Source organism: Narcine bancroftii, chromosome 13 (genome assembly GCF_036971445.1).
Source record: "Narcine bancroftii isolate sNarBan1 chromosome 13, sNarBan1.hap1, whole genome shotgun sequence".
Taxonomy (NCBI): domain Eukaryota; kingdom Metazoa; phylum Chordata; class Chondrichthyes; order Torpediniformes; family Narcinidae; genus Narcine; species Narcine bancroftii.
The window spans coordinates 64,361,638-64,378,324 of record NC_091481.1 but is presented as its reverse complement, the minus strand read 5'-3'; the positions used below and the strand labels follow the sequence as shown (position 1 = coordinate 64,378,324).

At 43.5% G+C, this 16,687-nt stretch overlaps 1 protein-coding gene across 8 annotated transcripts in view; it reads right to left on the bottom strand.

Annotated features, from left to right (window-relative positions):
• med25 (mediator complex subunit 25) overlaps window positions 1-16,687 on the bottom strand; it is a 95,289-nt gene that overhangs the window by 70,437 nt on the left and 8,165 nt on the right. For 5 of the 8 annotated variants that reach the window (XR_011348101.1, XR_011348102.1, XR_011348103.1 and 2 more), the window contains exons 4-12: window positions 15,521-15,645; window positions 11,887-11,985; window positions 11,142-11,262; window positions 8,972-9,128; window positions 5,739-5,914; window positions 3,598-3,706; window positions 1,919-2,130; window positions 736-852; window positions 304-389 (exon numbers count right to left, since the gene is read on the bottom strand). Coding sequence is in view for 5 of the 8 variants with exons in the window: in XM_069908877.1 (XP_069764978.1) it covers window positions 304-389; window positions 736-852; window positions 1,919-2,130; window positions 3,598-3,706; window positions 5,739-5,914; window positions 8,972-9,128; window positions 11,142-11,262; window positions 11,887-11,985; window positions 15,521-15,645 (1,202 nt within the window). In the remaining 3 variants the exon portion in view is untranslated. The remainder of the gene's footprint in view (window positions 1-303; window positions 390-735; window positions 853-1,918; window positions 2,131-3,597; window positions 3,707-5,738; window positions 5,915-8,971; window positions 9,129-11,141; window positions 11,263-11,886; window positions 11,986-15,520; window positions 15,646-16,687) is intronic. The other 3 variants (XM_069908879.1, XM_069908880.1, XM_069908881.1) reach the window with 3 other exon arrangements.

The window sequence follows — 16,687 nt, the reverse complement described above, 5'->3', positions numbered from 1 at the left end:
AGCATTTTGACTGCTACTCATAGTTTTATCAACTTCCATCTACTCCCCTCAGCCTCTGATGTGCCAGAAAGCTGTATGACACGGGAGATAAACAGCTATTAAAGGTATCAGTCACTGGAACCTCATCTCCACAAATGCCATTTAATGGGAAGGGTTTTATTTCCAATGCAGAGCATGCAGTATCCACAGGAAGTGAAAGGTGACCAAAGTTTTGGGCTTGAGCCCTTCACCGTTTGATTTCTGCACAGGATATGACAGGTTCTAAATAACAAAGCACCAGTTTCTTTCAACTCGCATACTTACAGGTTCTCTCCTGGGTTGACATACACTTGACATGGCAGAGATCGTGTGAGCTTTGCATTTAAATCAACCGACGCAGGTTTGGGTTTCTGAGGAAGGTGGGACAGAGAGGAAAAAAAAAGCATCAGTCAACCTAGGCAACTGAGAAAGGCACGAGGCCAGGCTTTTAACGGCCACCTGGAGCTACAGCACAAACCACAGCTGCTGGAATACTTTTAAGGAATTCTTTAAATATCTGTTCCGACAACATAAAATGATTGTGGAGAAAGAAAATTATACGTTTTTTTTTTCAATTTTTGAAATCCTTTGGCAGGATGGTTAAGGAAGTTTCAAGCATTTGGATTATTACATGCTACACAATATGGCATAATTCATTGAGGCTTGAATCAGACTTTTGCTTCATTAGGCAGTAACTCAAGGTGGACAGCATCTTACCTCCTGCCACTCCAAGACACCATTCCATGCAAGGATTTTATTGGCTACTGAGCCGGGAGGTGTGGGGGCTACAGTCACTCCACACACATTTCCAGCGCTGGTTCCAACACCTACGGCCTGTTCAAAGAATACAAAGTACACACTCCTGTTTTTTTGATCGTTTGGGAATAAATTCCTTGAGTTTTGCTTCACCAGCTCAATTCAAGATCAGCCTTACACTGGACTCCATGTGCATGGAAGTGATTGCTGGCAGGCAAGTCATCTAGATGGTCCTCGTTTTCCTCATTCAGGTTTGCCCCAAGCAGCTGCATTATATCTGCGGACTGTCCCCAAGGAAACGTGCTGAGGCAAACCAGCTCAGTGAAAGGCGCACTTTGGTCTGCCCGAAACCTGCTAATTTTCCAGTGCCAACTGGCACATTCCAGGGTGCAGGAGTACATGCTGAGGGATGCACAGAAGCGCAGGGCAGCCACCAGGGTAGGAATGCAGTCTATGTAACAGCCTCTTAAACACTTCATTGTTTACGAAGGGAACACAAGTATTCCCCTCTCCCAAAATCGACATGACCGTTGCCTGAAGAGGGGGGGCGCCGCAAAATCATCAAGGACCCCTTCCACCCACACTCAGCATCTTTCAGCTGCTCCCGTCGGGGAAAGAGCTGAGGAACAGCTTCTTCCCACGGGCAGTGAGGCTGCTGAACGACTGCTCACACTAACACTCTGAGACTCTGTTCCCGGACAGTCTTCCCTCCAAGCTAATCAGGGTCAGGCCTGCTCAGTGCTTGGAGGGGAGAACGCCTGGGAGCACCAGGTGCTTTAGGTTCCTACGAGGGGCACTGGATAAAGTGGCGACTCTCTACCTGCCTTATGGTAGACAAAATTAAAGAATTTCATGTACATTACATTCTAAATGTAGTATTATGTGACAATAATGGAACCTTTACCTCTATTAAACATTATTTATTTATATGTATCTACTGCATATATCTTGCTTGGAATGCTGTTTCATCAGATTGTACTTGTGTAATCGTAATTGAAGGGGCATTGTTGCCTTGATCTAAAATGTATTGATTAAAGAGAATGAAGAGAAAGACGTTCAATAATTGCATCTCCTTAATATGCTTTGATGAATAAATACATTGTTGAAATAATTTTAAAAAGTAGCTGGACTTTGTTTCACCCACCAAGGACTGCTGGCTGGCCTGCTGCGTAGCCTGTGGAACTCCTGTGGTAACCGTAGACACGAGGCTGGGCTGGGAGGCTGCAGCGGTCATCATTGATGCCGTCGATGGGATGGCTATGCTGGTCACGGGGGTAGATGGCAACGTCTGCGAAGTAGCCTGGCTGAGCATTGCTCCAACACCAGAAACGGGAGAGATCTGGTTGACGGCAGGAACTGTGAAGTAGCAGTGAGAATGTCAATGGTTTCACAGTGAATATACTGCTAAATCTGTTACAGCCAGTGACACTATAGCACAACATGTTCCACTCAACAATTTTGCTCTTCACTCCAACTAGGATTTCCACACTTTACCCAATGACCATAGCTCAGTGTGCTTATGGACCCCGTTGAAGTTTCCTCTACATCGGATAGACTGGGCGTAGATCACTTCCTTGAGCACCTCAGCTCTGTCCTCGTGGATCTCCCAGTGGCCACTTATTTCAATTCCCCGTCCCATTCCCTTGCTGACGTGTCAGCCCATGGTCCAATGCATGACCAGACTGAGACCACCTGCAAATTGGAGGAACACCGTCTCATCTTCCATTTGGGCCCCCCTTCAACCAGATGGCATCAACATCAACTTCTCTAACTTTTGTTAAACCCCCCCCACTCCCATTGCTTTTCCTCAATCCTGTCTCTCTCTCTCCCCCTTTTCCCTCTGTCTCCTTTCACAGAGCCAAACTCAATTCTCACCTCTCCTCTTATCACATCCAATTAATACCTTTTGTTGGTCTGGACTCCTCCCCCCCTGCCAGCACTGTTTCTATTCTGAGCCTTCCTATTCTTTGCTTATTCCTTGAAGAAGGGCTCAGGCCCGAAACGTGGGCAATACATCTTTATCTCCTGCGAGACCGGCTGAGTTCCTCCAGCATTATTGTGCATTTTTACAACAATCTCAGTGTCTGCAGACTTTCGTGTTTCACTACGTAGAGGAAAATCCACCCAGCCTACATCCAATCACATTCCATAAAGGCCTCCAAAGGGCTTTCTCATCAAACTGAAACATTAAGTGATTTGTTCCATAACTCTCTCTTCTGCATTGTATTTTTATCCTGGTTACTGGATGGTGACGAACAGAAGGAATCCTTGACAACATTTCCTCAATTCCCATCTTTCCCTCGTTCTTATTGCAGAAGAGATACCAATTCGACTTATAAATCATTGTGCATAAGCTTGTATTAAAAAGCCCTCAACTCACAAGACATCATCAAGTTAACAGATACATTGTCCATCTTTCATTAGACATCAAAATACAGTAAAATCCCCATTATCTGAAATTCAAGCAATAAGCAAAAATGAATAAAATAATTAGGTAAAAAAATAATAAAGTTTAAAACTGATCTCCACCCCCCCTCCCCCCACACACCAACGAGAGGTTAATCCACCAAAGCACACAACACGCAATCTGAAGCAACTGTTAAATTTATTTATTCGGCATCTACCAATCCCTCTGGGTGCCGGATACCGGGGGCTTTACTGCAGTCCTAGATTCTCCTGAAACTTAAGAAAGTTCTGTACCGTACAACTAAAACAGTGTCTCGGAGTGTTGTTTGGTACATCTGCTAGTCTGGCACCAGCCCCGAACATTCCAGCCGAACAGAGTTTTACTGAACCACCAGCACTGCAGAGCTTTGATCTTACATCGATTGGTTGAAGGGACCACAGCCGCTTTGGCCTGGTTGGTTGCTGTTTCCAGGGCAATCTGAGCGGCAGCTTGAGCACCGGCAAGGGAGCCTGACGCTGTAGGCCCCTGCAAATGAGATAAGAACTGAAGTGAGGAATGGACTCCATGTTAAAGCCACACTTACTACAATCTCAGTGTCTGCAGAATTTCATGTTTCACTATGTGGAGGAAATCGCACCCAACCTACATCCATTAAATGCGCACAAGTTTGCTTCTGGATCTTCTTCCGTTGTCTGTGTGCCCACTTCCACAACTAAGATAATTCATACCACCCCCACCCACAGGGAAGACCTCTTTCCTCCTTTAAGCCTCCTCTTGAACTCCTCTCCCTGGCCAGTTGCCCGTTCTGAATCGTTTGATTTCCAATTGGTTTTTTTAATGTCTGTCCATAGCCTCAAACCAAGGCCACCTGTAAATTGGTGGAGCCACACAATTTTATCTGGGCACTCTCCAATCATCTAGTATTAACATCAACTTCTCTGGTTTCTGACAGCCTACTCCCTGTTCTCCCTCTCTTCCTCATCCAGCAGTCTTCTTTCCTCCAGCTCTCCACCCCCTTCCTTCTCCTTTCACAGAACCGTTCCCCCTTCCCCTGTTTGCAGGCACGCCCTCCCTCCCGTATCAACCTACACTGAAACCTCATTAGAACGCAATTTGTTAATCCGTGGAATCGCTTATACCACGGGTGTCTGTGGACCCCAAACTTTGCAAATAAATTGATTAAAATTCAGAATATCAATATTAAAAGAATGTGCTTGCTTTCTTTTCCATTGAAATTGTTAGTTATTGATAGCAGATCCTTTGAAAACTGGGAATATTTGGGTTTGATTATCCATGGGCATCTGTTCCGCGACTCGGCTGTAACACGGTATGAAATCGTAGACCCCAACTACTGCGTTCTAACGAGGTTTTACTGCATTACCTCCTACCTAGGGCACTGTGCTCCTTCCCTGTTTGCAGGCACGCCCTCCCTCCCGTATCCACCTATTGCCTCCTACCTGTGGGATAGTGCCCCTCCCTCCACCATTTTGCTTAGGCACCTACCTACATTTTGCTCATACCTCGATGAAGGGATCAAGTCCAAAACGTGGTTTTGTATCTTTATCTTTGTTATATAAAGGACACTGTTTGACCGGTTGAGTTTCTCCAGCGTGAGTTTGCAACATCGTCATTGACAATACTTCTTTGGAGTAGCATGGTTAGTGCGATGCCTTTACAGCACTAGTGAACCAGATTAGAATCCTGTCCTGCCTGTAAGGACTTTGTACGTTCTCCCCATAACATGCATGGACTTTCCCTGGTTGTTCCACTTTCCTCTCACCCTCCAAAAACATATGGGGCTGGTTGGTTAATTGGGGTGTAATTAGGCAGCTCAGGTTCCATGGGACAGAAGGGCCTATAACCATGCTGTATCGTTAAATTAAAAATAAGCAACTTAAACATTAAAATACAAACATGTGGAGACCAAGAGGATTCTACCAAACAAGAAAGTATCAATGCGGGGCCGTTTCCAGCATTGGGAGTCAGTCAGAATTACTCCTATAATGAAGCCATTCGTGGCACTGAAGATCTTGGTCAACAGCTGATGTGAATGACACAGTCATTCAATAGATTGATTTTGTTGCTTCCTTGGTCACAGAATTCTCTCTCAGCCTTGCTGTCTCAAGCATTGAGAGGGAGTGGGGGGGGGGTGGGGGAAAAAAGACCATAGCAATGTCAAGCTAATTTGAAAGCCATGCCATAGTAATTTGCCTCTAAATGGTTTTCATCTGAATGGACTGGAAGATCTAGTAAAAATTCACACTGAGTAATTTTACTATGGCCATATATTTTCAATAAACATCTACAATAAGAAGAGTCTTCTTGAAGGTTTCCATTCTGCTTAGGAATTGTTCGGAATTGACTGAGACCCGACACTTTGCAGCTGAGGTTCTTCCGTGTCTCCACAGAAGTTGAACGGCCCAGCAATTCTCACAGCTGCTCAGAGAGCAAATGGAAGAGGCAGCAGATGGCTGCTGGAGGTCATTCCAATCTCCGCCAGTCAACGGCTGGCACCTTAAGAGGGGAAGGTAGAGAAGCAGCAAGTAAATGCGCTGACCTGATATGGCTGTGAGACTGAAGGCATAGCCTGGGGCTGAGGCAGTGGCTGGGATTGAGACATTTGGGGTGCCTGTGACTGACTTGACAGCAGACTTGGTTGCTGTTGCACTGGTGGCTGTGGCTGTGGCGGAACTGGCTTCTGCGGCACAGAATTGGCTGCGACTGTCCCTCCACCTGAAAGGGCACAAATAAAAGAGCAAAGTGGATCAATGAAGATTAGCTGAAGAGAACAGTTCCATTCTTAAAATAACTGGGATCTGTTGCAACTGCAGTGGGAGCGCTGGAAGTAACCCACTGACTCTCTGAAGGAACTCTTGCTTTTCTCTCTCTTACTACTCTCAGTGCTAATGGTGACTTTTTGTTTGCCTTGTGGCAGGCAAAAGGAAACTTTGCGTAATACAGTAAAACCCTGATATCCGGAATTCAAGCACCTGGCAAAGAAAAAAATTGCAGAAAATAAATGGGTAAAAATGCGGGGTTTATAGACAGTGGACCTCGCTGTTAGTTCACCAACAAGCCATCTCAAACAACCACAAAATTCACATATCCGGCATCTACCAATCCCCATTGGTGCCGATACCAGGGGTTTTACTGTATTACATCTTTGGTATTATTACATGACAAATAAAAGGAATCTTGGATATAGCACAGGCTGCAAAGAATCGTTACTTTTTATTTTTCGAAAATAAGGTCATACTTTCCCACAAGTTACTCTCAGCTCAAGAGATTACAGAAATTAGGTTGTTCCTCAAGTCAAAGCCCTAAATTGGGAGTAGGTCGATTTCAGCAGGTGCAGGAGAGGACCCCAGTGAAAGTAAACTTGGAACAGATGTTTGTGGATGAAACCACATGACAAATGGAAGGTCTTTTAAAAGAGAGTTTGCAGGAGTTCAGAACCAGCAAATTGTGGCGAGGGTGAAAGGCAAAGATGGCAGGATGTGAGACTCTTGGATAACAAAGGTCAGAATCAGAATTTATTCTCATGAACATATCATGAAATTCGTGGTTTTTTGACAGCATCACAAATGCAAATATTCCTATAAACTACATTTCAAATTAAATAAAAATAGCGCAAGAAAAAGAAAATGTGAATTAGTGTCTTTGACTCATTGCTCATTCAGAAATCTGATGGCAAAGGGGAAAAGAGCTGAGTGCTCGTCTTCAGGCTCCTGTACCTTTTCCCTGATGGTAGCAGTGGCCTGTGTGGTGGGGGACCTTCAGGATGGAGAATACTTTCTTTAGACTCCGCCTCTTGTAGATGTCCTCGATGGAGTGAAGTCTGTTGCCTGTGGATTTGCAGGCCGAGTTAAGAACCCTCTGGAGTTTTTTCCTGTCCTGAGTATTGGCACCTCCATACCAGACAGTGATTCAATCAGACACAATACTCTCCACAGTACACCTGTAGAGGTTTTGAGAGTCTTCTGTGACATATCAAACTCCTCACGTCTAGCCACTGCCGAGCCTTCTTCATGAATGCATCAACATGTAGGCTCCAGGACAGATGTTGAAACCCAAGTTCTTGACCCTCTCCACTGCTGACCCCACAATGAGGACTTGTTCATGTTCTCCTGATTTCCTCCTGAAGCCCACAATCATCTCCCTGGTCTTGATAATGTTGAGTGCAAGGTTGTTGCTGTGACACTCCTCAACGAGCTGATCCGTCTCCCTCCTTTACATTTCCTCATTTCTGCCTGTGTTCTGCTGACAATCATGGTGTCTTTGGCAAAATTGCAGATAGCATTTGAATTGTGCCTGGCCACACAGTCACGGATGTAGAGTGAGGAGAGCAATGGGCTAAGCAAAGGTTATTTCAACTTTGCTCAGAAAGCACGTTACAGGCACAAGCAATTACAGCCATGCGAGTCCCTCAAAGAACACGGGGAGTGTAGGAGGCATTTAAGAATGATAGGCAGGCAAGGTTAAAAAAAGAAACCAAATCACTCTATTAGGTAGGAGCAAGAGGATAACTGGGGAAAAGGGGTCATCTCTGTGAAGCCAAAGGATTATACAAGATCCTAAATGAATACTTCTCAACTTTATTCACCAAGGAGAACGACAGGTTCAGCAAGGCATACGTTAATAGTCTGGACCAGGTAGGAACATAAGAGATTGGAGCAGATTTGGCCATTTGGCACACTGAGCCTGCTCCACCATTCAACCCCTACTCCAGCCTTCTCCCTATAACCTTTAATGCCCTTCCTTATCAAGGACCTATCAATCTCTGCTTTAAACTCCTTGGACTCCGCAGCTATCTGTGGGGATAAAAATTCCATAGATTCACCACCCTCTGGGTGAAGAAATTTCTCCTCATCACTTCCAGGACATCCTTTTATTTTGAGGCTTTGTCCTCACTACTGGAAACCATCTCCAAGTCCATTATCCAGCCATTTCAATATTTGGTATGTTTCCAATCAAATCCTCCCCCCACCCACCATCCTTCTAAGCTATCAAACGGTTGTTCATACATTAACCCTCTCATCCCCGGGATCATTCCCGTGCACCTCCTATGGACCCTCTTCAATGTCAGCACATCCCGCCTCAGCATTATATCTTCGCTTTTATATTCCAGTCCTCTCGAAAAAAAACGCTCACCTTGCAATTGCCTTCCCTACTACCAACTCAACCTGCAAGTTAACCTTTACGGAATTCTGCTTCGAGACTCCCAAATAGAAAATGTTTTCCTTTATTCCATCATTCTACACTTGCTAATCCAGGTGTTGGATGTCTTGAAATTCTTACAGATCATTTCCTCGTGCCGGAATGCTATGGGAGGAGATTGTTGGGGCCCCAATGGAGATTTGTGCATCTTCATTGGCCACATACGGGATAGCAGAAGACAGCAAATGTTGTTCTTTAATTTGAAAACAGCAGGGAGACTGCTAGGTCAATGGTAGGGAAATTTTGAGGAACATTCTATTGGAATTGATCTGCCTGCATTGAGAAAGGCAGGGACTGATCATCAGTGTAGCTTTGTGTGGGGGAATCCTGTCCCAATAATTTGAATGAACTGCAGAAGAAGACACTCCAGAGAGTGCTCGTTAAAGAAAAAAAGGGCCACTATCTCACAGCAAGTCATTTTCTGAGAAACGTAATGAGGCCTCTCTTTGCAACCCAATCCAGTACTGCTGAAGCCTGGAGATTGCTAACTCACAGTGCCCACAGCAGGTGGTCCTTATGGTCAGGTTAACAGAGAGGTTATTTGGAGCCAATGCAGGGATGGCTAGTTCGTACCTGGAAGCACTATCCCCCGAATCATGATCATATGGCGAGGGTCCTGGCTGTAGTCCTTCAGCTGAGTCTCTATCACACCACCCAAGGCTGCCTTCTCAAACAGCACCCGCAAGGCAGGCAGCTTACGAGGGGAGACCACGGAGAAATGGATCCCTCTCTGCAGAATCATACAATGCAATGTGTTAGTGAGAGATGATGGGAGAAAGGAGAGGGAAACTCAGCTATACTCACATGTGCACAAACACCTTACATAATTCTACTGCCCAAAAAGAACCCATTTCTCTTGCATTGAGAATGTTTTTAGAGGGTGGACCTTGTGATGTTTGAAAACATACAGCAATATCATAGTGAGGGGAGAAAAGCTTTGCCACAGGAAGAAACAAAAGATGAATTACAGTAATACCCTCTGTTACCCGGCACCTATGGGGATTGGTAGAAGCCAGATAAGTGTATTTTCTGGTTGCTTGAGACCTAACTAATAAACAGTTTAAAAGACAAAAATGCTATACTGTACTTACACTGAACAAATTTCACTTGCATGAATAAACCATAAAGCATTTTACTTTATTTTCAGACATTTTTTGAAAACATTTAGCCGTTATTGCATCTACAGGTTCCTTCCCCTCCACAGAAACACCCAAAAAATTAATGATAACATCATAGATAATTAACCTCCCCCCACCAAGTTTACAGATAAAGCCTCAGACCTGGGCAACTCTTACTCAGCAGGGATAAGGTGACACCCCAACGGTGAGCGGTATCAACCAGCTCTTCATCCTGGGCGACGCCATTGCTGTTTCACACAACTGTTACGAGCAAAGCCTGACCAAGGCCCTCCGCTGGCTCACAACTTCACAATAACTTTTTACAATTTTAAACTTGCATTTTTGTTTACCTATCACCTTATCTATCTATTTATATTTTTATTTATTTTCCTCTTTTTTGCCAGTTGCTTGAATTCCAGACACCAGGGTTTTTTTTTACTGTACTATAGTTGGTCTCAGACAAACCAGTGGTCATTCAACCCGTAGCAGCAGGGGAAAAAAGAATATTGGGTGTGGCCTCACCTGTGGTAGTGTGGGGAGAGGATGAATGGCAAGAATTCAGAGATCATTCTTAGAGTTCATGTGACCCTCCATTCTCTATTCTAAATATGAGTCTCAGGCATCTGATCTTCTCTTAAAGAGACAGTATTTATGTTGTGAAACATGGAAATCTGCAGATGCTATGATTGTAGTAATAACACTAGAGGAACTCAACTGTCTTGCAGCGTCCATAGGAGGGAAAGATAAATTAACAACATTTCAGGATTGTGCCGAATAAAGCAACTTTATAACTTGAAGAAGCACTCAGGCCCAAAGTGTCAGCAATAGATCTTTATCTCCTATGAGACTGCGAGACTAGCTGAGTTTCTCCAGCATTTACCACTCAGTATTTATGTTGCTTGTCCACTGATTCTGGTCAATGGTGGTCGTGACTTGATAGTGGGGTATTTGCCAATGGTAATGCCATTGAATGTCAAGAGAATGCGTTCAGACACGCTTTTCTAAAGTTACAACTATGTCCTCTCCATTGACGTCATGAATGGCAACATTAGCATCCTGAACTCTTTTAGCAAAATGCCTCAAAAGTGGGTCATTTCCGATTTTTGTTCTGTCATATGACTAACCATATACAAAAATATAATAAATGTTGATAGGTAAAGCCTCGTACAGGCAGGACAATGACCCAATATGTCAAACTGCACAGTCAACTCAAACACTGCCCTCCACTTAGATTTGAACCAAGATTGGCACAGTTAGCCTAACAGTTAGTGTGACACTGTTACAGCGCCAGCAATCAAGACTTGGCTTTGATTCCCACACTCTCTGTAAGGAGTTTGTACATTCCCCCAAGTCTGCATGGATTTTCTCCGGGGCTCTGGTTTCCTCCCATCATTCAAAATGTACTGGGGATTGTAGGTTAATTGGGTGTAACTGGGCGGCACAGGCTTGTGGGCCAAAAGGGCCTGTTTCCATGTTGTATGTCTAAATTCTAAATGACAGGCACACCTCTAGTAAACAAAACTTATTCACACAACTTTAAAAGGTCTCCAATTTAAATTAAATACACCACTCTCTCCAGTGTCCAAAATCACGCAACCACTTGTTCTCACAGTGGAAACACTCACATCACCAATCATCTGCACCAGATTGTCTGTTGTGAAGCCCGAGTATGTGGTGCTCTCCACAGCGGGCAAGAGGTACGGAGGAGAGTTACAGATCAAAACACAAATTTTGCGGGTCTGCCCTCTGAAACAGAAGAGACATTTTAACATTAATGTCTTTTCATTATAATTTCAGAATGAATCAAGTGCAGGTCGACACAGCATCCATACAAAAGGAGCAATGCACGAACAAAGGAGCCATTTTTTTGGGTCTGATATTAAATCTCCCTCTACCTTCTCTCTCAAATGAGTACAAAAGATCTTGCAATATTATTTGAGGCTTGGAGAGAAGTTACTAATACCATATAATCTGCAAATTAATCATATCAGAGGTATTAATAATGTGATAGCAGATTGTTTGTCAAGATGTTAAAATTGATTGTGTATAATACTCTCAAAATTGGGTTACTGTATTATAACGTTATCTATCGATAACTAAGATAGCAATCTGATCGCTGATGCTTTCTAGTTTGAGATGGCTTGCTGCATCATGTCTTACTTTGCTGTAGTATCTACGCTCTAAGGGACGTGTAGTAGTTTAACATTAATATGCCTTTCCATCATTTCCACACTAAACAAGATATGGATCCTTTCAGCACCAAGTGCTCAAGACTCCTGAAATCTTGTCATATGTGGCTCAAACAAAAAAGAGAACTGAGTCCTCTAGTCCCAAACAAAAATTATAAAACTAAAATAAAATTGTTCTTACATTTGTTCTCGCATTTTCTTGAAGTCATCAAACAGCTGCAGCGCTGTACTGAGCCCCTCTGCAATAAGACTGCAGCTCTCCCCTCCGCCTCCCATAAACCTATGAACACAAAGCAGATGTCAATTAGCCTCGACAAATCGAGCGCCCATACTTGACAGCACAGGGGAGAGGTATCCAGGCAGACTAGACAAAACAATTCCTTAATCAAGGTCAAAAGTAGAGATTAACTGGATTTTGCACTGACTCTGGGAGTCTGCTTATGTATAAATTGGCTGCTACACTTCCTACTGCTTATTCCATCATGAGGAAGGCTCGTCGTGAGGTGTTTGAGATTGGGTGCGTCACCAAAGATTCTCGAAAACTTCTATGAGTGTACCGTGGAGAGCATTCTGGCTGATTGCATCACTGTCTGGTACAGAGGCGCCACAAGAAAAAACTCAGCCTGAGACATCACAGGCAACAGACTTCACTCCATTGAGGACATCTTTAAAAAAGCAGCCTCTATCCTCAAGGAACCCCCACCACCCAGGCCATGCCCTGTTCAATCATCGGGAAAAAGGTACAGGAGCCTAAAGACGAACACTCAAAGTCACAAGGACAGCTTCTTCCCTGCTGCCATTAGATTCTTGAATGATGAATGAACCAAATACACTGCCTTTCTTTTCATGCAGGTTGATTATGACAAATAAACTGAGACAGTCCATGCAGTTGCAACGAAGTGGGATGGCATCTACTTCAACACTTGAGCAGATAAACAGATATTGCGACAATGGCTAAGAAGCCTGCCCCACAGAAACCAGTGGCATCCTGTCTTCGGAAGGCAGACCATGGGGAAGGAGTCACGTGATGGAGTAGTGGTCGGTAGGAGAATACCAGCCCTCTCCAGAAAAGAAGGAAAAAAGTAAAGAAAAAGCAAAGCCACAGACACACAAACCACAACAAATAAAAAATAAAGGTGTAGAGGAAATGACACCAAAGCCAAAAACAACGGGAAGGAAAGAAGGAAAGACGCCGGAAGAGAAAGGTGAAGGCCTTACCTGTACGAAGAAGCAGGGACCCGCCGTGGAAAGAGCCCACTCCCTGAGGTCAGTGGAAACCCCGCAGGGTCGCGACCCACCAAACGCAGGACTACAAAGATGGCTCACGGAGCCAAACAGAGGTGCGCAACGGTGCATGCATGAGGAATCGCGCATGCGTGATGCGCATGACAAAGACATCACCGACGGGAGGGGGCACCAGCTGAGAAAGACCTGACAGCAGGGCTCCCAGCGGGAAGATACAGAAAATAACGGAAATGGGAGGGAGGAGAATGAAAAAAGAAAATCAAGAGACACAGCAGCTGACCAGCCCAGAGGAAGAGGACCAACATCAAAACACCATTAATAAAAAATAAAATACCCTGCAAACTGAGATAAACAGCCCAACAAGAAAGTCAGAAGAGACACAGATACAAGGAAGAGAGGTAGAGGACACAGGTCCTGGAGCGGACACAGGGGAAGAGAAGGGAGAACATCAAGCTCTGCACAGAGAAATAGAAGATAAAGGGAATGGACTGTACATAGATAGGAAATTTTTTGAAGAATATATGGAAGCAGTAAAAGAATGGCAGACACGAGAATTTAATGAAATAAAAAGAAGAATAAAAGGTACAGAAGAAAAAGTGAGTAGATTAGAGATGGTCATGACAGAAATAGGGAAAAGAGTAGACAAGGTGGAAGAACAAGAAACAGCCTTAGAAATGGGAAGTGGACGACTTAAAAAGGAAATTGGAAGAATCTGATAAAAAAGTTAAAGGAGTTGTTAGCTCAGAAGATGGATATAATGGAAAACTATAGTAGGAGAAACAATATAAAGATAGTGGGCCTTAATGACGATGAAGGCGGCAAAGATACGAAAGAAGACAGAGCATGGAATTAGGAAAAGCACAAATGGCCTTTGAGCTAGAAAGGCAGCAAAAGAAGATTTTATGTGGATATTTCCAGGACTGAATGTTTTCCCTGCAGGATTGGAGGCTGAGAGGGGACTTTACATAATCATGAATGGTATCAATGAGCCAAAGTTGTAGTTGTTATCCTATGGTTGGGGCGTCTCGAACTGGAGGCCACAGATTTAAATTGAGAGAGGAAAGGTTTAAAAAGTCACCTGAGGGATACCTTTTTCCACAAAGCTTTCAAATTTTCCATTCATTCTCACCTGTGAGGCTATTCACAAAATAGTTTTTGCATTCACCAGCAACAATAATCGCAGTTGAATGAGATTCAGTGGATACAAAATTAAAAGAAACTTAGACCATTAGTCATGCTTGTTTGAAAGCTCTAAACTAGCCATTCTCAACTTTTTTTTTGGCTATGGTTCCCTGAGGACTCTGCTCAAAATTTATGGGTCCCCTTCCCAGTGAAGCAGTCAAGTTTAGTTGGTTTCTTCCAAGTTTTTTTCCAACTAAATAAAAAGCAAAAAATATTTTATGATTTCAGTATATGATCTCCCTGAAATGTGCTGTGGCCCCCATTAAGAATGGCTGCTCTAAAGAATTAGTCCTACTCTCCTCCTCTCCCATATATTGACATTTCTTTTTAGTGCATCTAACCAGTTCCTTTTGTTACAAACTTGCTTCCACTGCCTGTTCGATCTGGACTGTGACAACTTGCTGCTTTAAAACTCCCAGCTCTTTTGCCAGCTGACTTTACCCTTACTCCCTTCCTGGTTTCACCTATTCAGTCCATCGAACTTCTCTTATTTTTGAACATCTGGTTAAGTCTCTTAATCTTCTCTGCTCCTCTTCATGAAGTCACTCAGGCCTAATACCAATCTGGGATGAAACACGGAAGTCTGCAGACATTGTGATCGTAATAAAAACTCAGAAACGCTGATGGAACAGCAGGTCTCAGAGCATTCCATAGGAGGTAAAGCTATATTTTATATACCAGAAATAGACTTTATTCGTAATAAATTATTTACCAACGGGAAAACCATTCAAAGTCTTTCCCACCCTTAGTTTCATATCCATTCATTTCTATCACGCTACATTGTTATATTGATTTCTATTTACACCATTACCGCCATTGTGGCACCTTGTTGCTTCTCCCCCTCCCCCCAAAGTTCCCCTTGGTCTCAGCCCCGGTTGGAGGGTACCTAATGGAATATGTGTCATTCCTCCAATTTGTCGATAGTCTCAGTCTCCAACCAGAAGGCATTAACATCGACATTTATGTTTTCGCACTTCACATCTTGCATCTCCTTTCCTGTACCTCTCTTTCTTCCATTTCCCTGTCTCTTTTACCTCAGATCTACATTCACTGAGCCAAACAACACCCCCCTCCCTCTCACTTATTAATTTTCATATTTCCTCTCTCCTGCCCTCTTCTCCATATCCAGTTACCACCTTTTGTCCATCAGTCTGAACTCCTCCCCCTCCTAGTTCATTTATTTGGGTGCTGCCTGCATCTTCCCATACCTTGAAGAAGGACTCAGGCCCGAAATGTCGATCATGTTCCTTTAGCTCCTGTGGATCCTGCTGCTGAGTTCCTCCAGCATTTCTGTGTTTTTACTGCGACTAATCTGGGCCATCACCCCATCACCCACTGCAAAATTGGAGTACTAACAGCCAAGCCTGTTACTTTTTTTTTAAACTTACTGAATACTGTCGAGCCAGGTGACAAATTCATAAGCACTGCTGGTGGGAGCATGACACTGCACATACGATTCTGGAGCACAGTCCACAGTGTTGAACACAACCAAACTGTATTGTGTGCCTCCATACTGAGGAAAGAGAGAAACAAATTAGATGTGAGAAAGGACATCACTGACAAAGCGAAGGAACATTGACAGAAAATACTGTCTGGTCTGTGTGACAAGTCTTGGGCATAATAATGGGCTAAAATAATGACTAAATGTTGGAAACCTCAGCCCACTAGACAGCACACATGAAAAAGGAACAGAGTTAACAATTCAAGTCAAAGACCCTTTACCAGAACCACTTCCTTTAGCACAGATTCTTCCAGACCTGCTAAGTCAATGGTTCAACCTTTTTCTATCCACTCACATACCACTAAGTAATTCCTCTGCCATCAGTGCTCTGTGATTAGTAAGGGATTGCTTAAGGTGGGATGTGAGAGGGAAGGGAAGGTTGAGAATCACTGCTCTAGAACCAATTGTTACTGAAATATTTTGCTTGAGAAAAATTGTCACTGGCCCATTTCCTTTGGAGTTATGAAACTGTGCACATAACAAGTCAATTAGGAACGATTAAAACTAGTTTTCAACCTTTTTCACCCACATCCCACCTTAGGCAATCCCTTACTAATCAGAGCACCTAAGGCATAAGGATTACTTAAAGTGGGATGTGAGTGGAAAGAAAAAGTTGAGAACCATTGTGCTAAGTGTTTACTGCTACTTCTGCAGTTTTTCCTGTCATGTGTGGCTTTTACAGGAAAACAAGAGGAAAAAAACGTGTATTTATGTATATGATAAAATAAAGGAACTTTAAATTTTTGCTTCAGTGGGATATTTACAGACAAATTTCCCTTTGCATATGTAGGGGTTTTAAGATGGCTTCTGAAAATGTGAGCTGAGAACAGCACCAAGGAAATGGGTGCCTGGGACTCAAGATGGGAGTTAATGGGGAAAGGAGTGAGAAGGGGAATGAACATTAAAAAGGATGAACATGATGTCAGATCAGATACATGAATGGAGACAGGGAAGTCTGGATTAAGAAATCGAAAAAGAAAAGGTTAAAAAAAACTTCTATTCCGTATTAATGAAGATCAATTCCAGAACTCTTGCTTCCTTTTAGTCTATATTT